Consider the following 23736-nt stretch of genomic DNA (forward strand, 5'->3'; position numbering starts at 1 on the left):
GTGCGTGCATGCGTGTTTGTGCTGGTGCAAAACTTCACACAAGATTTGATTAGATTTTTTTTTTTAATGTCAGTGGGAGAAAAAGAAAGCCTCCACTGTGCAGTAAGGGCTGCCTTTGGCCATTCATTTGCGATGGTATGCTGCAAAGCATTCCATCTTTCCATTCATGCACAGGAATACATTACATTTCTGGCACTTCCATCTCGACACTCCCTTTGGACAAAGGTTGCATCGCCCCCGCTTGTTTGAGTGAAGTGGCAAATGTCCGAAATTATCATACTGTACATCTGGTTGTGGGTGGGAGGGTCTTGGGGTATTGGACTTTTTCTTTGACCACATCTGTGGTGGAGAGGATGATGAAGGTCGGCCAACTTTGGATGCTGGCTTGTTGACTTGAGCCATAGTGTGTGCAACTGCCAGTCGGAACTTTTTGAGAGTCAGCGGTGTTTCTTTCTGGAAGCTGCAGTCCCGCTTGTAGACAAGCCAGGCATTTGAGATGCAGAGGTCTAGGATGTATCCAAACAGCGGAAGGTACCATCGCCTGGATTTCGCCGGGGTCTTGTACATGTGCACCAGCATATCAGACAGATCAATGCCTCCCATATGCTGATTGTAGGCAAGGATGAGTGAAGGGCACGCAACACTGACCTTTGCTTTGGCCTCTTTGCTCCACCGTTTGACAGAGGAAAGAGGTGTGATCCCACTGGCACTGCTAAGAAGGCTCACACATTTATTATCGAACCATTTCACTGCGAGCAGCCCTTCAGCAGACATGAAGTCAAAAGCTCCACGTCCTTCCTTCATCAGCTCTTTGTCCGTCTTTAAGGTTGCTCCACCCATGCGGTTAGGTCGGACAGTGCCAATGCACCTGATGCCCAGGTTCTCTTCCAGGTTCTGGACCAAGTCGAAACTGGTGAAGAAGTTATCACAGAAGACGACTGAAAGTCTCGGCAGTGTGATGGTTTTGCAGAGTGTTGTCACAAGTTTGGCCCCTAGAAGCAGTGCCTCCTCCTGCTCAGTTAGGGCAACGTTGAAGAATGTGGATGCCCCCTGATAAAGCAGAAAGTCATGAATGATGCCAGATGAGCTGGCCCGGCAGAACAATTTAAAGCCCCACTTGTCTGGCTTGTTGGCAATATACTGGCGGAGAGAGCCAGCCCTTGTGCCTTTATACGCCACCATGACCTCATCCACACTGTGCTGGTAAGTGGATGGGATCAGAAGACACTGCTGACGAAGCATGTCAAAAAGGGGGCGGATTTTGTAGAACCGGTCTGGACTGCCATCGCACTGCTGATTGTCATTAAAATGAAGGTACCGGCGTAACAGCTTGAATCTTCTCCTTGGCATAATATCGGCTATCACACCGAACCGTGACTCAATGCACCAGTAGTCATCGATGGCTGGGAAACTGAAAACACCCATGAAGAGAAGCATTGCCAGGAATTTTTCGATCTCTTCAGGACTGGTGCTGATTGGATCTCCCAGCTCCTGGGCAGCGTAGAGATTGGTTTGCTCCGAGATATGTGTAATCATCTCATCTGTGAAGAGCATTTTAAAATACTGAAAGGGTGTCTTTACAGCATCAGGGTGGTTAAAACTTGAGTCTGGAACCTGGAATGTCTCAATGTCTTCATGCCGCCACAATCTTCTTCTGCCTTCCTTTTCATCTGGGGGTGATGGTTCAGGTGTGTCCTGTAGCTCTGCCAAAGAAACAGTTTTCAGGGAGTTCTTCCCCATTCTCCTCTTCTTTTTGGATGGTGGTTTAGAGGATGAACTTGAGGCAACCTCCTCCTCATCCACTGAATCAAACGAAGCCTCTTCTGCTGGTGTGGGCAGATAGTCTGGATCCTCTACAGGGTCATCATCGCTCAGATCCGCATCTGAGTCCTCAGGATTTTCTGGCACTAGGGCCAGAAAAGTGCGTGGTTTTGAACTGTAAAATGATTTGACGTCCATCTATCATGTCGAAAACATAAAGAAAACAATTTGTATTACAAATCATGTACTCTTACAATGCTAGTCATATAGTTATACACAAACATAGTCAATTTTAAATTAGGAAATTAATAGTAACACCAGAATTGGTATTAATTCTTCAATTTTATTCTTGATATTTACCATATACAGTACAGAAATGGTGAAAAAATTATACTGATAAAATATTTTTCATCAATTTTAAATTAGGAAATTAATAGTAACACCAGAATTGGTATTAATTCTTCAATTTTATTCTTGATATTTACCATATACAGTACAGAAATGGTGAAAAAAATTATATTGATAAAATATTTTATCAAATATGTAATTGAATAATATTAAATTAATATTTTTAACAACACTAAACCTTTTGTTCATTGTAAATAGTTAATTTAATCAACATTAGCTCATTTTAGCAACATTAGCTAGGGTCTCTACTATAAAATGACATCTCAACCGTTTGGTAGAGCATGTTTTGAAAAAATTATTTGACCCTTATAGTACTTATTTTTGTAAAATTAAGTTACATAACTCTGTTTAACAACTCATCTGAAATGATAATATGTCAACAAAATAGCCTTACCTTTAAAAGTCCCGCTGAATTTGCGTCATCAAAGGATGAGGGAATTTTCGCTGTGTGACTTCCGGTTTGAAGGAACACTGAAAAGGCATGCTGCTCACAGACACAGTGCCATCTAGTGGATTCGTTTAGCATTACACAACTACACCAAACGGTAGAGATGGCTCATTCAGGTGGAGATAAGCTTGATGCATTTTTCAGTGAAATATAGTGACTTAAAGTGTGGTCTACCAAATGGTTGAGTAGTACCTTAAAGGGTTAATGAGTTTTAAATCTAAACACGTGTTAACATTTTATGTTAATTGCATAGCTCACCCCTGTCATTAATTACTCACTTTCATGTCGTTCCAAACCCATAAGACCTTTGTTCATCTTTGACCCTCCATGGACAGCAACATAACTGAAATGTTCCCAGGCCCAGAAACATTTTTTTTTTTTTTGGTGAACTATGCCATTAAGCTGTTTAGACAGGGAAGCACAACTTTTATTCTATTTTATGGATTAATGATCATGTTAATTCCTCAAAAAAAAAAAAAAAAATCATTTTTCAAGTTCATGTGCTGGTTTATGAAGGAATTTCTAACAATAAAAATGTTTTATCATAAAATTAATGTCTGATATGTTTTTTAGAGCAAACTTGTTGTCTTGGTAAAACTTGAGATTAGGGAATACTATTCACTATTAAATATTTGCTTATTAGCATGCATATTACTAGCATATTAGCTGTTTATTAGTACTTATAAAGCACATATTAATGCCTTATTCCGAATGACCATATTCTAGATCCCTTAACTCTCCCCAATACTTAAACATAACTATTACAACAGCTACCTTACTTACTATCAATAAGCAGGAAATAATTGTTTATAGGGAAAACCCTTAGATAATATTGAATGTGTTCCCTAATCTAAAGTGTTACCGTTGTCCTTATTTGATTTATTTGCTATCCACATTGTCTATTGCACGTTGTCCTGTAAATCAAAAATCACAATCATGAATATTTGCTGTAATATACTGAGGCAACCAATATGCTGAAATGCTCGTCATTGTTCAACATGCAATGAAATTAGCAGCAGATAACGGGGGTGTGCCTGATGGTGCAACAGAATGGTGTTTTCTTTTGATGTGGTCACAAGTCTTCACGTGACCTGTGGCAAAATGTGCAGACTTGTGCATATACATGCTTGCCAGATCTACCTTTCAAACCTACTCCGTACATACAGGGCAATGCTTTTGGAGACTAACAGCAAAACAAGTTGCTTGCACATACAGTAGATACAAATCTACTTTCACTTTTCACCATTACCAGGGAAGTTTAACTTCCTAAATTCTAAACATAACTTACATTTGTAGTAATTTTCATAATTACACCTAATGGAATTGATGTTATTATAGAGTGAAAGACACATTATCTATGAAACAGTATTGTGCTTTCTTGTATAATAACCCAAGATCAAGTCAAGTCTCCTTTATTTATATAGTGCTTTATACAATACAAATTAAAGTCAATTCATTGATGTCATCATCAGTTAATCTCTCTTCAAATAGTGTTTGTGCAATCAGTCAAGTGTCCCCTAAGCAAGCCAAAGTTGGCAGTGGCACGAAATAAAAAATCCATCACCGATGACAGAAATAGGCTAGAGAAAAAACCTTGTTAACAACCATGCTCAGTCGGGGAGGCAGTTTTGCTCTGACCACATGAAACCAGCATGGTGTTGTTTAATTCCAGGCTGCAACACAGGTCAGATTGCACAAAGGACTCATCTGGTTCCTGTAGTCTTTCTTGTTCCAATTTAGTACCTGTCTAGCTGATGTGGTCTTCCCAAGGGATTTGTCTCTAGGGTGAATCTAGTTGACATGGTCTCAGCTGACATTCAGGGCTGTTGAGGTCATCTCTTGGTACTGATCCACCATCTGGTCTAGAAATAGACAGGATCTGGATGGCTACGGTGACCTTGGAATAAGAATTAAACAAACTAATATTAGCGTAGATGCCATTAATTATATGATATAGCAAGTGCATCTGGTGTTATGGGAATGGTTCCCAGTTCTGATTGACCTAACTAATGCTGCTTAACATTGCTTTAACAAATTTTAATTATAGAAATGTGATCGTGTGGTATGTGTAAGCCAGCAGACGTGAAGGACTACAATGTGATATGAGCTCACACATTGACAAGCTAAATTTCAGGGCTTTATAAGAAATTTAGCAAGTTTTTAAAATGTATTCAATGTTCAATAGGGAGGCAGTGCAGAGTTGACAGAACTGGTCTAGTATGGTCAAACTTATTGGTACTAGTAAGAACAACAGCTGCTGCATTTTGGACCAGCTGGAGTTTGTTTATTAAATGCTCAAAGCAACCTCCCAATAAATCATTACAATAATCTAACCTTGAGGTCATGAACGCATGAATTAACCTTTCTGCATTTGACATTGAGAACATAGGTCTTAATTTAGATACATTTTTAAAAAGAAAAATCAGTTTTACAAGTGAATGGTTTACAAAGTAAAGAATGCTGTCATATAGCACTCCTAGGTCCCTAACTGATGGCGAATAATTAACAGAGCGGCCATCGAGTATTAGACAGTGTTTTGTGTTATTACGTGCAGAGGTTTTTGTCCAGCTAAAACCTGTAGCTGTAGGAAAATACTAGGTATCCACTAGTCATCCAGTTTTTTATACCAACTATGCATTGTTAAATTTGCAAATTCATGTTTCTTTAGGTCTCGAAGAATTATATAGCTGAGTATCAACAGAATAACAGTGAAAGCTAACACCATGTTTCCTGATAATATGTGAAAAGCAACAGTCCTAGTACTGGGCCTTGTGGTACTCCATACTGTACTTGTAATCAAGACCCAAGAGTGAGAGGAAATACTGTTTACAACAGTTTAACCTTATTTGGTAAAAAAAGAAGTAAAGTGATCACGAGCCTTATATCATTTATAAATAAAAGCTTTTTTTTTAGTGATTCACAAAGTTTTTGGAAATTTTATTTTTATTTTATTTTTCACACACACACACACACACACACACACATATATATATATATATATATATATGATAAATAAAAACTAGAATAGAATATGGAAAAAAAAACTAGAATAGAATAAAAAATAGAAAAATAAAAAATGTCTGTGTGTGTGTGATGTGAGTTTGGAGAATCCTTTTAGCAAAGCTAAAAGACAAAATTTTAAAATATATTAAATAAAAAAAAAAATACTGAAAATTAATACAAAGTCATTTTATTAAAATATATAATAAATAAATACATTAATATAAATACAACACTCAACACTTATGTGAAAAAAACTCAATATTGAAGAAGCTGTTTTAAACATTAATACAAACAGCAGGACAATGCAAAATGTACAGGTTAAAATGTAAGATGTCGACATATCATACATATTTTCATTCTCAAATCCACAGATGACCTTGACATTCATGGGGCTTTGCTGCAAAACATAAAGGTATTTATTTATTAACATGGTTATTTTCTTGACAAATATGATGAGACCCGATACTTTTTATAACTTTGGATATCTTAAAGGTGAGAATTTACTGACACTTACTTGGCAATGATCTTCTCAATGACCTTCTTAACCCAGGGTGCAGTAGGGTCCAGACAGATCTCTTTCCCAGTTATCTTCAGGGTTGCACTGTGTTAAACATAAGGAGAAAACCCAGTAAGAACCCTATTTGTTATGTCACTGCATTAATCTGGATCATTATGAATTAATTCTGAATTTGTAAACTGTAAGTGTTATAGCATTATTAGTGTGAAACTCACATGATCTCTGTGTCTTTACAGTGTGAGTTTGGAGGGAAGAGCTCCACACTCTCTATGTGTTTTCCAATGCGTCGACTCTCAGTTTCAATGCAGCGACAGCGTGGATCTACACCCAGACCGCTAAGACTCATTCCTGAAAGCAAAATAATAATTTTTGATCACATATGCATAACTTAAAAAGTGTATTTGTACTAACTATGGAAAATGATTACCAAGAAATACAAATATTGCAATTCACTTACCTTCACCAATGGTCAGGAATCCAAGGAAAATGATAAGACTGACTAAACAGATTTTGCAGTTCATTCTGGCCAAGTGAAACTTTACAAATGGAAAAGAACAGTAACTCTAGAGTCTGGTTGCTCGACACTTGAGGCATTCAGTTCTGGTGGATACTGTCCACATTCTTGAACTTGCAGCTTTTAAAGCTCCGTCCTGGATATGAGTCAGAGAGTTGCGCAATATCGCAGGCTGGGAAAATTTTTGCTGACGTCAGGAGTATGTGATCCTCATCGTGTCATTTATATGATTAAGAAAGTGTAAGTGAGCTTCAGAATATGTAGAAATTATTCACTTTGACATGTCGGCATATTCACATTTCATGAAAAAAGTAACATATGGTCAAACTTACAAATCAAGAATTTTGCAAGTCATTGCAAGTAATGTTGTTTACGCAGCTGTAAACTTAATTTACTCTCAAAAACTGGAACAAATAAATAAAACAAACTGAGCCACAAAGTTTTCAAAGTGGGGTCCAGAAATCTCACAATGGGGTACCAAGTGTTCCATGAAAAAAATCAGGAGAAAAAAATAATATAATGCACATGTAATTTTGTAGTCATGTATTTATTATTTACTTTATTTATTTGTAAGGATTTATTTATTTCTGTTATTGTATATGTATTATTTTGTAAATGTTTATTATTTTCTGTACATTTATTTATTTATTTTTGCATTATTTATTTGGTAAAAAACCCACTAAGGAACTCATTTAACCAATAGTAAAGTGCCTGCATAAAACTTTCTTTTTCTTTATCATTTTTAAATATTATTTTAATAAATATTGTAATATTATTTTGCATATAGCTACAAAAAAATATAACATGTAAAATGTAGAACACAAATTTATCAATATATTTAAATGACCAATCTGATTGAACCAATAATCGGACTTTCCAGAGAATGTGAAAATATATATTTGATTAGTTTCCTCAATCCTGCTTCCCCTTACAAAAACAAAACAAAAAAATGGTTGTGGTAGATGACATTATATTGATTGGGAAAAATATCATATTCCTGGAAAGCTACTGTTATTTAAGAAGCTGGACTTCTGAAATTGAGTTCACTATTGCTTTCTTTTTTATTTATATATATTAGTGTTGCTGAGACTGTTATTGTTGTAACTGAATTCACATTGTGTTTGATGATTGTTTATAACTGCATTTTCTGAAGAATCTTTGGTTATTGATTTGAAGGGGTCCTATTATGCTTTTTGAATTTTAGTCAGTGTGTTTGTATGTAAAAGATCCCTTTTTAAGAACTACAGTGAACAGCTCGTTTGGACTACAGCCTTTGTTTTCCGGGTTCAGTGATATAAAAATCATTAAAATAATGCAGCGTTCCAGGCAACCTGTAACCTGTGTTTTTCCAAACTTCTACCCGTGAAAGTGCACTAGAACAGCAGTAAAACCTGTGACCTCCCACCCATGAACTCGTAGTAGAACTCATACGCATCCTTAACTAGACCACAGCAGATGGAACTTGCTGCTTTGGCAAGGGGCGGGGCAGTACTGAAACACTGAAACTAAACTGTCTAAACTGTCTAAACTGTTCGCCAATCACAGCACACTGGGATAGCTAACCTATCACATAACATTTATTTTTTCAAAAGGCAGGCCTTTATCAAACCTCAAACTAACTAATCTAAGCTCAAGGATGGGGGAGAAAGGTATTGTAATAATGTAAATTATGTAAAAAATAATGTGTTTCTCGAAACACCAAGCATTAGAGCATGTTCTAGTACACCCCAAAACACATTTAAGATATTGTAAAATAGCATGCTAGGACCCCTTTAAAAAAGTTACAGTATATGCAACAAAAATGGGCTCACCCCCCCCCCCCCCCCCCCCCCCAAAAAAAAAAACAGACTGCTGCTAAACCACAAATATGTCTCCCTTGGGAAAGAGTTTATCCAGTATTGCTTAATGTTTGCTTAAAAAATTAAACAGCCTCATTGCGGTCTCAAACTATTCTTTTAAAAGCACAATTGAAAAGTTGCAGTGTTTAAAAACAAAGTCATCAAAAAATAAACTATAGCTTGGCTTTAGGAAACATTTGCTGTGTAGGCTGCTAAAAGTTACCTGATTCTCAAATAATCTGCACATTTATTGCAATAGCATTGCAATGAAGTCTCAATGGCACTTTGAACAAAGGAGTATTATCACTCAAATTATAATGGAGTGACAGCGACGGGAGACGTGCGGATCCATATGCAAGCTTTTATTCCTTGACTTGATCTAAACACAGACAGGGTCGAAACAGGGGCAAACAGGTATGGTATGGGCAAGACAAGACAAGAATAACCCAAGGGCAAGCAAGGGTCTCCAATCAACAAACAATATCCAGAGGGCTAAGCAAGAGGGGTAATCCAGAATCCAGAGCAAAGGGTCAAAACACGAGTAACAGGGCAAAGCAAGAAAAAGACTAAACTATGAAAACTATAAGCTGAAACAAGACTATGAACACTAATGAAAGCTAGAAACAGAGACAAGACTATGAAAACAAGGAACTTAAACAAGACTAAGAAAACAAACATGGAATGGCTTGGTATCGCAGCTATCGTTATGGGAGGGAAATGTGCAGAACAATACTCGGCAGAGTGTGAAAGGAAGTCCAATGCTTATAAAGTGTGTCTGGGGATTGTGCTGTGTGTGTTTAATTGTTGGCAGCTGTGTGAGATTGTTTTCAGGTGAATGTGATTGGTGCAATGGAGCATGGGAAATGTAGTCCAGGGTGTACTGTGTAGTGTGAGAGTCTGTGTTGTGGATGATGACCTTTGGTGGTGAATTAACGGAAGTTCAGTGACTGGATCATGACACAGATACTGTAACAAAATAAAACTTTTAATATGTGTGAACCTATACAGTGCATAGTGGTGTAATGTAAAAAAAAAAAAAAAAAAAAACTATTACAGTACTTAAGTATTCTTTTTATATTTCAGCAAACTTTTACTTTTACTCCACTACTTTTCCTAAATAAAATGTATACTTTTACTCCGTTACATTTCACCAAAACATATTCTTTACTACAAAATAGTCAGAAATAATCAGAAGAGCACTGTTTGCGGGTGTTGTGCCCAATTCTGACCCCTGCCAGATTATTACCACCCTACTGGTTGGTTTAGGGTTATGTGTTTGGCAGGGGAAGGGGTTTGGATTAGGGGTGGGGTTAGGATTAGGAAAGCAGATTTCAACGAGAGGGGTAATAATTTCAGAGGGGATCTAAAAAGGGCACAACACAGGAAAGCAGGATTAACGAATCAGTGGTCTGGCGCTTGCAAGTTAGACTCCTAAAAACACCTTTCTTCATGTGCATAGTTAACTTAATCTATATCACACAAAGTGTACTGTTTTTCTGCAGACACCGTACATGAATACATAAAAGAGTATAAGTAAAATAAATAAATAAATACATAATTGGTTGAATAAATGATTCAGTGATTCACTCATTAACACAGTCAAACACTTTGTTCCTGAATGAATCAGCCATTTGAATGAATCTGTTGAAGCTCAATTACTCACTCATTAAAGGGTTCATATGATACGATTAAAATTTTTCTTTTCTCTTTGAAGTGTTACAAACTCTTGGTGCATAATGAAGGTCTTTTTAAAGTTGCAAAGACTAAAGTCTCAAATCTAAAGAGATATTCTTTACCAAAGTTAAGACTTTGCCACGCCCCCTTAAACGGCACATCTAAACACGGCCCCACATATCTATGTCACTATGTGGAAGTGTTTGCGTAATGTCGCCCATATGTTCGCGCAAAGAAAAAAGGCATGGTTTCAGTAACCTCAATTAGTGTTGAAGCAGCCATGTCAGGAAGATGCTGTGTGTAAGCAGGCAAAATCACTTTATTTGGCTTTCCAAAATTAGATGCATTTAGGAATCTTTAAGATTACTTACAGAACAGCAACGCATTTTATGGACAACCATTTTGTCAGACCTTGGGGAGACTCGAGCTCCCGCCCCTTTAAGGTCCAATGCTAAAGTACCCTTGTAGTCCCGTCTAGCCCCTGGTCCGTTATTTCTGCCGAGAGTAGGGGTGTGCTTTATGAAGATTTTTGATCGTGGATGGTAGAAATGTCTCCACAATCTGCTTTGGAAGAAATATCATTGTATCGTGCAACGCACATTCTACCAGCTGCAGCCTGCAGTCCAACGCACCATATATTAACATCAGAGGTAACTCAGTGGTAGAGTTACTCTCACGGGACACTGCATTTATTAAAAATCACAAAAGTAAAATGTTTTTGCATCTTCTTTAAAGCCTTATGGTTAAACATTTCTTTCATGTGCTGTTCTGACGAGCGCCTTTTATGAACACACCAAAAAAAAAATCAAACAGTGCCTGATTACTGAACTAATTTATGTTTTGTGGTAATACTGTCAAAACACACAAGGTTTATGTATAGACTAAGTTGTTTATGTCTAAAATGAAAGTAAACAACTGCGAGACATGGATGTGTGCTTGTATATTAGATGCGTTCAGGTCTTAAAGCCACAGTATGTTTGTAATTAAATGCCAACTGTAATTAAAGGGATAGTTCACCCTAAAATTGTAGTTATATCATTATTTATTCACTCACATGTTGTCCCAAACCTATAATAATTTATTTCTTGTGCTGAACACAAAATAAGATATTTTGAAGAATCTGCACCAAACATTTGCTTGGTCCACATTGTCTTTGATAGTAGGAAAAAAACTAAACAAATACTATGCAAGTTACTGTGGACCAGCAACTGTTTTCCACCTTCGTCAAAATGTTTAGCAGAAGAAAGAAACTCATTCAGATATAAAACAACTTTTGAGTGGGTACATGAAGGTATACAAATAAAACATCTATTTAAATTTTTGCTTAAATTATTCCCGCAAAATAAAACAATGATAACGTTCAACATAAAAAACACGATATGTTTGCCATATATCACCCACCCCTAGCCAAGGGGGCGAACAAACCCATACACCAGACCTAAAAACCCATTACCTGCTGTGATTGTGCTCTCGTTACGCCATTTCACCCCTGTCCCTCCAGAGGACTGTGCACGCCACTGAAACTAAGGACATTATTAACTGTCTTTACATTTATTTTGAAAGAAGAAACTTGTGATTATAAAAAGGGGCATTATATTTTCAACGAGTGTTTGCGGTGATTGGCCAATCACAATGCACTGGGTCAGTTGGCCAATCAGAGCAGACTGCACTTGTCGGAAGGAGGGACTTTGTAGAAAAGACATGTTTGAGAGAGGCGGGGCATAGAAGACCTAAACTAATGTACAGTATTTGAAAAAGAATGTGTTTTTTTGAACATTAAAGCATGTAAACATATTGTGTTACACAAAATACACAAAATAATTATTTTAAAAAAGCATCCTTTTAACAGTCACTTGCTGTCACCTACTGGCGGTTTAAATTTCACATTTCGACAATTTTCTTCATGTTTTATATCATTTCAAATATCATTATTCAACGTATCATGTTAAAAACAAAACATTATTTATGCATCTTTTACTGCAGGTTAAATGCATCCATGTCACTTCTGAGATACACTAAACTATGTAAAAACATCAAAAAGCTATTTCAAATGCAGATTCCAGAAATGTTGTCTTATGTTGGAATGAAAGACACTAATCACCTGTGCTTCACTAAGTGCTTCTTATTCTTCCCCATAAAATATAAAATGGAAGAAAGAGTTAAAACTGAACACAATCTTGCTACTCAAGCTGTATTAACATTTTTAATATAAAAAATGTATTTGCTTCTTTTCCATTTTGCATTTACTTGTACTTTGACTTTCAATTCTTAAGTGAATTTAAGAATTTAAGTACTTTACGCATATATGTACAATAAATATAACATATTTTAAGACTTTTACTCAAGTAATATTCTGAACAGTGACTTAATAATAATTTTCTGGTAAGATATCAGATTGATATCAGAACTTAAGTATGGCTTTCAGGTACTTTATACACCACTGGTTGTGGCAGTTTAATAGTAAAGGAGACTGTGGTATGTGGTCACACACTTTGTACTAGATTAAACATTAAACAACAAAAAGAAGTCGGCTTCTGCAGAAGTAAATAAAAAGAGACCATATAGTCTTGCCAACTGAAATAAAAAATTCGACCTGTTTTTCCATTAAAAAGTTGCAGTTTATTTTATGTTAACTTTTGGGTCTGTGGTCATAAGTTGTCACATAGAAAACCTGCTGTTTTTTGACAATGAATTATAAAAGCATAACACTAAAGAATGCATAAGAATCAAACTTATAATACAGTAGTCTCATATTGCTTTAATGTGTTCCAGTCTGTTCTCTTGCATACTGCATTTGGAAAAAATAATTGTGATATTATATATTAATAATATATATATATGGCAGTAATTTATGCAATTTACTGTAACGTTTTCCCACATTTGAATTGTTCCTGTCACACTTTATTTTAAGGTCCAATTTGTGCAATTAACAAACCATTAACTAAAACTTTTGCCTCCAGTAAACTCCTAATTTGGTGCTTATTAATAGTCAGTAATAGTAGTTGTTAAATTTAGGTATTGGGTAGGATTAGGGGATTAGAATATGTTCATGCAGAATATGTGCTTTAGAAGTACTAATAAACAGCCAGTATGTTAATAATAGCATGATAATTAGCAACAAATTAAGAATTGGTCTCTATAGTAAAGTGTTACCAATGTTCCCAACAAGAGAGTTTTGTTTAAAATTTTCATCTGTTAAGGACCACACCTTCTTATACAGAAAACTGGATTGTTTCCTTGAAGGGTTTCAATAAATCTTTCAGGAGGAGTTCTGTCTTAAAGGAACACTCAACTACTTTTGAAAATTGCCTCATTTACAAACAGCTCCACTAAAAAAAAGATATATGCAATGATATTACGCAGTGCCTGAAAATAGTCCTTAACTAACTTCCGACAGTAACCTATTTTTACGTGCTGCGTAATATCATTGAGCCTGCTGCACCCATGATAAAGCAACAAAGTTCCTTGATTGTAACACCGAAATGAGAGTATAGTTTCCAGTCATAACTGCCTAGAAAATTACATGATGTAACTACAGAAGGTTCAAGTTTTAAATAGAAAAATATCTAAACTCTTTGGTCATTTTAAAGCGAGATGCTAAAGGTCTAATCAGAATCAATGATCTATGCTAAGCTAGAGCTAAAGTGCTACCGCCAGACCCAGAGATCGGCTGAATGGATTTGAAAGAAATAAAAGACAACGGTTTAATTATAGGGGAGTTGGAAAATGAACCTATTTTCAAAAATAGTGGAGTGTTCCTTTAATGACTTGACCTTGGATCCTGAATTTTGTAATTATAATTGAATTAATCGCTCTGAAACAATTGCTAACAGTGATTGTAGTTTGAATCTGTCACAAATCATCTTATCTGATAAACAATCTGGTTTTGCCCACAATCAGTGCATCTATTTTTTTTTTCCCAGATACTTGCATAACAATATATTTATTATGCACAGGATCAAAATTACAGGAATCATGTAAAGTTGAAATAAGTTCATAGTGCAGTCATATAGAACTTTCTGTTAATTTCAGTTTATTATGTCCATAATAATAAATAATGATAATAATATATTTAACTGTTTTTAATCTATTTAAAAGCTCTAATCTACAATTTTATTAGCTAGATTAAACATGTAAAATTACAAATTTTTGTCTTTACTAAACAAGGAAGAGTTATATGTGTTCCCCTCAGTCCATTGAGGAAATGAGATACTGGGGAAATTTCCAAGGCAATGTCTTCAGATTGAGTGAGTCAGACACACACACGTGTTTAGTGTAAGTGTGTGTGTGTGTGTGTGTGTGTGTGTGTGTGTGAGTGTGTGTGTGTAAGATATATTAAGTCTGTGTGCTTAGTAGCATTGTTTTCTCACATGACTGATCAAACTGTAAAAACATGAGTATGGGCGGTTATTTCCACTAAATCCGATAGTTAAAATGAGTATAATTAACTTTGAATAAACATCTTCTGTTTGATTTAGTATTCACAATAAGGTATTTGCCTTGAGTGAAACCCTGAAGCACTTTTAGGCTATCAAACAATACATTCCAGTTGAATAATTGCTTTAGGTGTGGGTGCCTTTCTAGTGATGAAGAAATGCAGGAAGTGTGCTTCAGATGTTTACCTGTTTCACAGTAGCATTATCATACTCACTGCATATTCATCCATTTGCATACATTTGACCATAATAGTATATTCAAACGGGGTTGTGGAATCATAGAATATGGGAGATCTACATATGCGATCCTTTGCACTTTTAAATTGGATAAGTTATGACTACATTGAATTTCGTTGTTTTCTTCTGATTACACAAAGATATGATGTGCATACTTGACGAAATTTCTTATGTGTCATTTAATAAAGATAAATCCTCTGTAAACTGCAATATTTAGGATATTTGAGAGACATGGTGTCAGTGTCTGTATTATGAAATATTAAATAGTTGTCTGTTAACAGTTGGCTAAGAAGTATGTAGACACTTAAGCCATCAACAATGTCTGGTTGATTTTTTTTTTTTTTTTTTTTTTTTGAGCTAGCTTTTTTTAAACCAAAAAAGCTGTTAAAACTGTTAAAGCTGTTCAACTTTTCTGGCTCAATCTGGACCAAAGGTGGATCATCAACAATGGGCGTTCCCTAAATTAGCGCCCCTATGGCAACAGGAGATATGCTACAGAAACTTTCGCCTACATACATTGTGGGTCTCTTTTACTATGCTTGCTATTTGAGTTTTAAAACTGTTCATGTTTTAAACTCACCCAGCTGTACGAAATGTTTTATTGCTAAAAAGATGATGACTCCAAGACACGTACGTCCAATCGTCTTGTTATGAATGATATTATGTGGTGTTGCAAATCAATACTTGACACTGTTTATCCTGTTCAAACTGTTTGACATTCAGGTGATTCATTCGGACCCCGCCAGCATTATAAAGTTAGTTTTCATTGTGAAATTCATTTGAAATTCGCCTGTGGTCGAAAGGGATCATCTAAAAGTAATGTCGCTCAACTATGTCATGTGTAATAAAACAACAGTAGCCACAACACATATCATGTATATCCCGTCATAACTCTAGTTTTACTTTGGTATTTGTAGTTAAAAGACTGTACCATGCATTTTACCACAGTAACTATGTTTACTGTGTACTCTTTAGTTAGCGCAGTAAACACATCACTTGCCACGCCTTTAATACATTTTTGTAATGTAATTGTAATTATTTTTTTTCTTTTTTGCAGTTTCTTCATATCACATACATCTCCATCTCCTACAACAACATTAATTCCAGCAGCTCTTTATGAATCCGTTTCTCTCTCTCTCTTTCTCTCTCTCTCTTTCTCTCTCTCACCCATTTTCCTTGCCTATTTTTCTGTTATAACACATATTTTTCTTTCTTCCTTTCTCTTGTTCATTATTGCATATTTTCAAAGCGCAGAATCAAGTTTTGTTCAGTTATGTCAGGAAGCTGCTAGTATTAACATGGAACTTGAACTCAAAGCTCAATGCTGAACTTGAAGAAGTTGCCAAGGAAGATGAAATCTTTCAAAGGTTCAACACTTTACATGTAAAGTTAAAGAAATATAATCATAACTGATTTACTTTAATTAATGTATCCTTACTTTGTGGCAATAACCTTCCCTACCCTTATGCAAAGAAAATATATTTCCTAATATATGAATGATCAATATATTAAACGACATAGTGGTATATTAGAAATTAAACAGAATAATATATTATGAAAATTACAATATATTGAATAAGGAATTGCTTATTTTCATATATTGAAAAATTTATCACAATATATTTACTTGTATATCACAATATATGTCATTTTATATTTAGTAATACACTTTATAATATATAGATGTACATGTGATAAGACATGGTACTGCATGTGTACAAATATATTGAACATATATTCATGCAGTATACGCACATATATATGGAAATATATGTTTCTTATATTTACAATCATTTATGATATGCATGTTTCATATTTAAAAAATATAGCTAGCTTACAAAAGCATAAGCATACTTGCTCATAATAAAGCACTTAGTGAGCAGACTTTAACTGTGCCGAACAATGCACTAATATTACTTTCGAAAATAAAGAATAATATAATTTAATAGTGCTTGGCAGGGCCATAGCTGGGGTAACTTTGATAGAAAGATATGTAATGAATCTCAATCAAGGTTGCATTAGCAATTCCGGGGGGAAAAAAACACGTAGGCCTAAGTAAAACATGGTCAAAGTTTCTGGTAACTAGTTCAACTCTCTAACCATTAGGCCACAGCTGCCCCTCTTGTTTTGCTATACTCACTTACATACATTAACTAATAGTGTCCTGCACATACTAGTTAAAATAAAATTCATTATTTCTTTCTTTCATTTTATTTTTTTCCTTTTTTCTTGTAAATATATAAAAATTACAGCAGCTAGCTAAATTAGGCGCGGTCACTTTAAGAGACAATGATAATATAATACACAATACAATATAATACACATACAATTTTTTTTTCCCTCAGCTATTTACTTTCACTTAAAATACATATTTTTATGTATTTGTCTGCATGTGGAAGAGCAAAAACAGACATTCGGTGTTCAAGTGTTTTAAGACGTTTCTCTCTGCGTGAGCCTGAACACCAGAGTACCGCGGTGCTGAACTGGGCTCACATCCTTTTATGTTTGTTTAAACTGCGATTTGTTGTTGTTTGTTCAGGTGCAGGAGGAACTTAAATGAGAACACGGTAAAGGAGAGCTCAGTTCAGTGTTGCTGTCTGTGAGACGCGGCTCTCTCTCCGCCGACTCCGCGTGCGAACCGAGCACAGCGCACAAGTAACCAGCTTGGCTACTCAGTTCAGCTTTTCCTTGTCTTATGTTTAAATGCTCATTAACCATCAAGTCTTTTGAATGGTTAAATTGGCAAGTGGCAAGGCTTAATAACACATGTAAATGATACGCTTTTGTGATGACTGCACGCAGCAGCGTTCTGTCAACTGTCCTGAGTGCCTATTTAGACTGGCAACAGCCAGACGGTCGAAATCGCCCCCTCGGCCGTGGGTCCTTATATTCGTCACCACCTTTCATCCCATTAGCGGCGGCCCTGGTGTTTGGCCAATCATCATCCTGACCACAAACTCTACTCGTCTGCACAATGTTAACCACACAAACTTACACCCTTTTACATTTCAAGATAATACAACATTAAACACTAACAGATATCCCCCTATATTAATACTGGGCAAAAGCACATGACATAGCACTTAATTTTAAAATTGTTCTCTTCTTTGGCAATCTGAAGTAAGTAAGTAAGTAAAGTTTATTTATACAGTATAGCACATTTATCACAGCAAAGCAGACCAAAGTGCTGAACATAGTCAAATATAAACATAAAAGAAACAGAACAAAACAGATTATACAGTAAAACAATGGAACATAGATCAAATTCCCAGGTAAAATGCCTGGGAATAAAGATATGTTTTCAACTTCATCTTAAAAAGTTGTGATAGATGGTGCAAGGCGAATGTCCAGTGGAAGTTGGTTCCAGAGACGAGGGGCCGCAAAAGGAAAAGCCCTATCACCCTTCGTTTTTAAGCGTGAACAAGGGACAACTAAAAGAGATCTATCAGAAGATCTTAGAGATATGGAGGATGAAACAGGAATAAGATGATCTGAGAGATAAGATGGGGCTTGACCATTAAGAGCTTTAAAAAACAACAACACAATTTTAAATTGAATTCTAAAATAGACAGGAAGCCAATGAAGAGAGGCTAAAAGTGGTGTAATGTGATCTGTTTTCTTTGCCCCGGTCAATAGCCTTGCAGTAGCATTGTGTACCATCTGCAAGCGTTCAATGGAAGACTGAGGAAGAACCAAATATAATGAATTACAGTAGTCAAGGCGGGAGGTAATAAAAGCATGAATGACTTTCTCCAGGTCATTAAAAGTTAAAAATGATTTGAGTCTCGAGATAAATGATAAAAACTGATCTTGACAACTGTATTAATTTGTTTAGTTAAACAAACAGATTTCTGACCTGGGAGGAGACTGAGGGGAAATGCTTGCCAAGCTCATTTATGAGACCACTTCTCAAAGCAAAGCAAAGCATGCTGGGGGAAAAAAAAATCTGCTTTAACTCTTTTTGTGAATGTGTGTATATGTGTGTACTTATATTCACATATGGGAACATATATGTGCAATACATACTCAATAAAGGATCAAAGAGTTTATATTTTTAAATATATTTGTATCTATCAATGATATAGAGCTATATATTGTCAATGCATATATTTCTGTACATAGAAACATATAAGCTCTAGTTTCCAATATATGGATATGTATTATGTAATAAATTGCATTATATTTTACAGTATGTTTTCCAAATAGTTTTGTTCCATAATTGTATAGTCCTTGCTTTGAAATATTTTGTTTCTAACACACTGTCTCAACATGTGTGTATTAAAACAACAACAAAAACATTCTTCCATACAAATATTTTGTTGACAGATCATTTCTAAGAGACTGTCACAGCATGTGTGTATTAAAACAACAACATTTTCTTTTTCTTTATTTCAGCTGAAAAGGAAAGCATGTCTAACCCGTCTTGTTTGCGGTGAGGGATGAATCTTGTGCATTTACCGAGAAGACCAAAAGCTGCAAAGGCAAACATTTCCAATGGTACATCTGTGATGGTCTGAGCACCTCGACAGAACTATACTGCAGTTACTTTTTGCACCGGATTTCATGTTTCTTAAATTTTTTATGACCCCATGACCCCATCAGTACAAACCCTGTGCTACATCAAAGTATTAATAATTCTTTAATGTTAAAAAACAAATTCTACCTTTCTCTGCCCGTTTCTCTTTATCATAGATCTTTTACTCCCTCCACTCACTCACACCTTCTCTTTTGCTCTTGTTGTAAGGTACTGTAGAACAGAGTGGTTGCATGATGGACTTTTTCAGTTTTGTTAACTGAAGCAAGTTCTTGTCATGATCAGCCCTCTCCAAGTAATGTTTGTAGAAAATGTTAATCAATATTTATTGAAATCTCTAACCGGAATATTTTGATCAATTAACTTAATTATATCTGTCTTAATTCATATGTTTAACCAGCAATAATAATTAAACATGGAGTCAATAGACAGAAAAGAGAGAAAGTGTACATTCCCATTGGTATGTCTGTATTATGTCTGTATTCAAGCAATGCAGTAGTACAGGATTTGATGTACTCTATTCAAGTCATCAATTATCATTTCTCCCATATTTTTTTATACTGTAGCTTCTAGAATGAGTAAATCAGCTGTGCATCACTTGTGGAATTTGGGAAGGAAATGGCTGCATATGGTCAGTATACTGCCACCTGCACCTGTATTTACCAAAACTATTTTCTTATTGGCTTATTGTTTTCAGAGATGTATAGAAACGAAGTAGAACTACTTCACTACTGTACTTAAGTACTAAAAGGCGGTATCTGTACTTTACTGGAGTATTATTTTTTTCTCCTACTTCCACTTTTACTTCGGTACATATTTTCGCTGAGTTTAATACTTTTACTCCGATATTTTTTTTTATGTGCTGCATCGTTACTCGTTACAATTATAATAATGTTACGAATCATTCCATTACAAACCACTGCCAGAACTGTAGATGGCAGATTTGATGAAGCTGGCACATCATTGAGCGAATCAAGCGATTAAGAAGACTGCGCGTGCTGACTGAACTGCTGTGAAGAGAGAAATGAACACCGAGCCGAGCCAGATAATGACTCGTTCACGAGTCAAGAACCGGTTGCATCGGTTCTCGGATGACCAGTAACGTTAGTTCTTTCTGACAGTTCGATTCAATAAACCAGTTGAAGAAAACAGTTCACCGATTCTTTTGCGCTCGATGCAATGGCGTCATTGGCGTTTACTGCACCTGGGCTCATAACATTAACACAGAATCAGTTCAGAATCAATCACCAAAAGAATCAGTTCGGTTCAGACGCTCTGTGTGTCGGTTTGCTTCACGCTAAATCACACATGCGCAGTATCATCAGCTCATCGGTTCACGAATCAGACGCGTCTGACAGAAACGGTTCTTGACTCGTGAACGAGTCATTATCTGGCTCGGCTCGGTGTTCATTTTCAGTTCTCTCTTCACATCAGTTCAGTCAGTGTACTGTTTGAGTCAATGAATTACTCCGGGATATTGGTTTGTTTTAACTCAGAGGGAGTGTCAGACACATTAAACAAGTTAACAGCTTAATTCATCTGTGGATTAATGCGTATTGGAGACACGAACTGTTTAAAACGATTCAATTCGATTTGGTGGACTGTTTCAAAAAGATCCGGTTACATCGAATGATTCGTTCGCGAACCAGATATCACAAACTGCTTTGTTTTTAACTGTCTTACAACAGACACGGAAGAGAAGACAATGCTGAATAAAGTCGTAGTTTTTGCTATTTTTGGACCAAAATGTATTTTCAATGCTTCAAAAAATTCTAAATGACCCTCTGATGTCTTACGGGTTTGAAACAACATGAAGGTAAGTTATTAATGACATCATTTTGCAAATTGGGCTAACTAACCCTAGTAACCGTTTTTGTTTACAAGAAGTTACAGTCAAAGGAATTGTGATTGTCCTTTAGGTTAATCATTTGAAATAGTAAAAACAATATGTTCAAACTTTTGACTACTTTCTTTAATAGCTACATAACACAATACTTCTACTTTTACTTTCAGTACTTGAGTAGTACATTTTAAAATAGACTACTTGCAATACTTAAGTACAAAAAATGTTGAATACTTTAGTACTTCTACTTAAGTGTGGTGCTTAAAGAGCACTTCAACTTCTACTCAAGTCCCTTTTTTGATAGAGCACTTGTACTTTTACTCAAGTATTGTTCTCTAGTAATTTATACATCTCTGATTGTTTTTGTCAGATTTTTTGAAGGAGGATGAAGTCAGCTGATGGAGAAATGAAGAATTAGGCATGTTGTAAATGAAGATGCAAAAACCTCTAAAGTTCTATCTGAATTTTTTTTCTAAAATAGAGCATTTCTATGTTTAGGTTCAGTGATTTCACTTTAATGGCAATAAACTGGTCCTTTTCATTGCCATTACAGTAAAATAGCAGAATACAAACATAGGAACCTGATAAAAATGCAAATTTTAGAATAAAATTTCAGATGAAACTTAAAAGCTTTTGCATTTTGAAGTCTTCTCATGTAATAAGAGTTTACAATACATTTCTGATTAATTATGGCTGCTTGTATTATTCTTATTTTCTGCTTGTACAGAAAGACTGCATCAAGAGGTAGAAGTGGTAGCTGGTACTAAAAACATTTGTCTTCACACACTTGTTCAGTTTGTGGGTCTGAGGCCAGAGATGGTGGAGTCTTTGTTGGCGTATTGAGTATTCAATGGCCACCAAGTGCAGCACTGCAGCCTGAAATTGTGAAGACTGCATTCCCAAACAGCTCTGTGACAGCGCAGATGTTACGGCCCATAAAATAAACTTCACAACTGAGAGCTAGTGTGGAGGGATTTTTTTTGGGCCCACACCTCCAACAACCTTCAACAGGAATCAGTGGTATGTCCAGTATTCTAAATAATATCATATATTGTTTATTTATTTACAACACTCTAAATGATTTTGTGATTTTTTTTTTACGAAAGCACGGAAGACCGTCAGGGTTACCAGAGCCATTGCTCTCACCATTACCATCAGGCTGATGTTATCGCAGAGCCTGCACCAGGAGCCTGCGAGACAAGTTTATTTCACACGCAATCAGACAGAACTGAACTCTTAACAGTAACACCAAACACGCCCCACCAGCCTCATGTGCACTGCACCCTATCACGTACACTGACTGGACTCAATAAAAAGCTAAAACAACAGATTGGCATTGTGGGATAAACCTGATTCAACAATAGATTTCTTGATTACGGATATTTTATTTATTTTAACACAGTTCCCAGTAGAGACTGGAGTCTTGACTTGAGGAGAAATTAATATAAGTAGACATGCTAAGACTGGAAGTTGGCAAGTAAAGGGGTGGAAGCAGATGTGCAACACGAGACGCCAGTATTTTGAAAGGGCTGGTTCCAGCCATTGGGTTTGATATTAAGAGCTGATGGAGAAAGGCTAAGTAAACTACAAATATTTGCACCCTTGGCAAATATGATCAAATAAGGCTGTGAAATTGATCTGCATTGTTAATCCTTTTGATGTTTTATTTTAAAAATTCACAAGAATGTATCCTTTCATTGGATAATAAGAATTTAAAACGGAGGGGAAATATCATTATGAAATTATTGTTTTTCTCAAATACTCGTTGGACACAATTATTGGCACCCCTAGAAATTCTTATTAGTAAAATATCTCTGAAGTATATTCCCATTCATATTCACAATTTTGAGCACTCCAGCATGATTATAAACATGAAATTATCCAGCCATTGCTTCCTGTTTCACAGAAATATAAAGTGGAGGGAAAACAAAGCCCAAATGCCCTTAATCATCCATCACAATGAGAAAAACCAAATAATATATTTCTGATGTGCAGCAAAAGATGATTGAGCTTCACAAATTGGTGAAGTGGCTTTAAGAAAAGAGCTAGAGCAGTGACAATTCCCATTTCCACCATCAGGACAATAATTGAGAATTTCCAATCAACAGAAAATGTTAGAAAACTGCCTGGAAGAGGTTGTGTGTCTATATTGTCCTAATGCAGTGGTTCCCAAAGTAGGGGTCGCGACCCCACGGTGGGTCGCGGGACCCCGGCGCAGGGGTCGCGAGATGATTTCGATTTAGGCTTTATATATTTTTGTTTCAATTAATTTAACTCTTTCGCATCGCACGTACGATCACACCGGTGTGATCAGTCTAGGCTAGTCCCTGGAGTGTACGACCACACCGGTCAGTGCATGACGTGAAATTCAAATGTGCTCTCGCGAGTTGGCTGGCGCTGAGCCAGAGACAAGTGCGCTCAGAGCTGTCATCACAACTTTTCAGTGTTTTCAACCACATAATGTTTATTTTAGGTTTCAGACATATAAGTACTAGAAAAAACAATACATTTAGAGTTTGTAAA

At 35.9% G+C, this 23736-nt stretch overlaps 2 protein-coding genes across 2 annotated transcripts; both read right to left on the bottom strand.

The window, feature by feature from the left end:
* Positions 1–123: 123 nt before the first annotated feature.
* Positions 124–1959, bottom strand: LOC113043964 (piggyBac transposable element-derived protein 3-like). The gene has a single exon (XM_026203514.1). It carries the CDS (start codon positions 1957–1959, stop codon positions 124–126), a length of 1836 nt encoding a protein of 611 aa, XP_026059299.1.
* A 3832-nt stretch (positions 1960–5791) lies between these two features.
* cxcl8a (chemokine (C-X-C motif) ligand 8a) lies at positions 5792–6792 on the bottom strand. Its single transcript, XM_026204952.1, has 4 exons — positions 6595–6792; positions 6353–6485; positions 6135–6221; positions 5792–6017 (listed from the first exon to the last, which is right to left on the bottom strand). The coding sequence occupies exons 1-4, from the start codon at positions 6656–6658 to the stop codon at positions 6005–6007; spliced, it is 297 nt and encodes a 98-aa protein (XP_026060737.1). The 5' UTR covers positions 6659–6792; the 3' UTR covers positions 5792–6004.
* Positions 6793–23736: the final 16944 nt, after the last annotated feature.

Source organism: Carassius auratus, chromosome 26 (assembly GCF_003368295.1).
Source record: "Carassius auratus strain Wakin chromosome 26, ASM336829v1, whole genome shotgun sequence".
NCBI classification, from domain to species: Eukaryota; Metazoa; Chordata; class Actinopteri; order Cypriniformes; family Cyprinidae; genus Carassius; species Carassius auratus.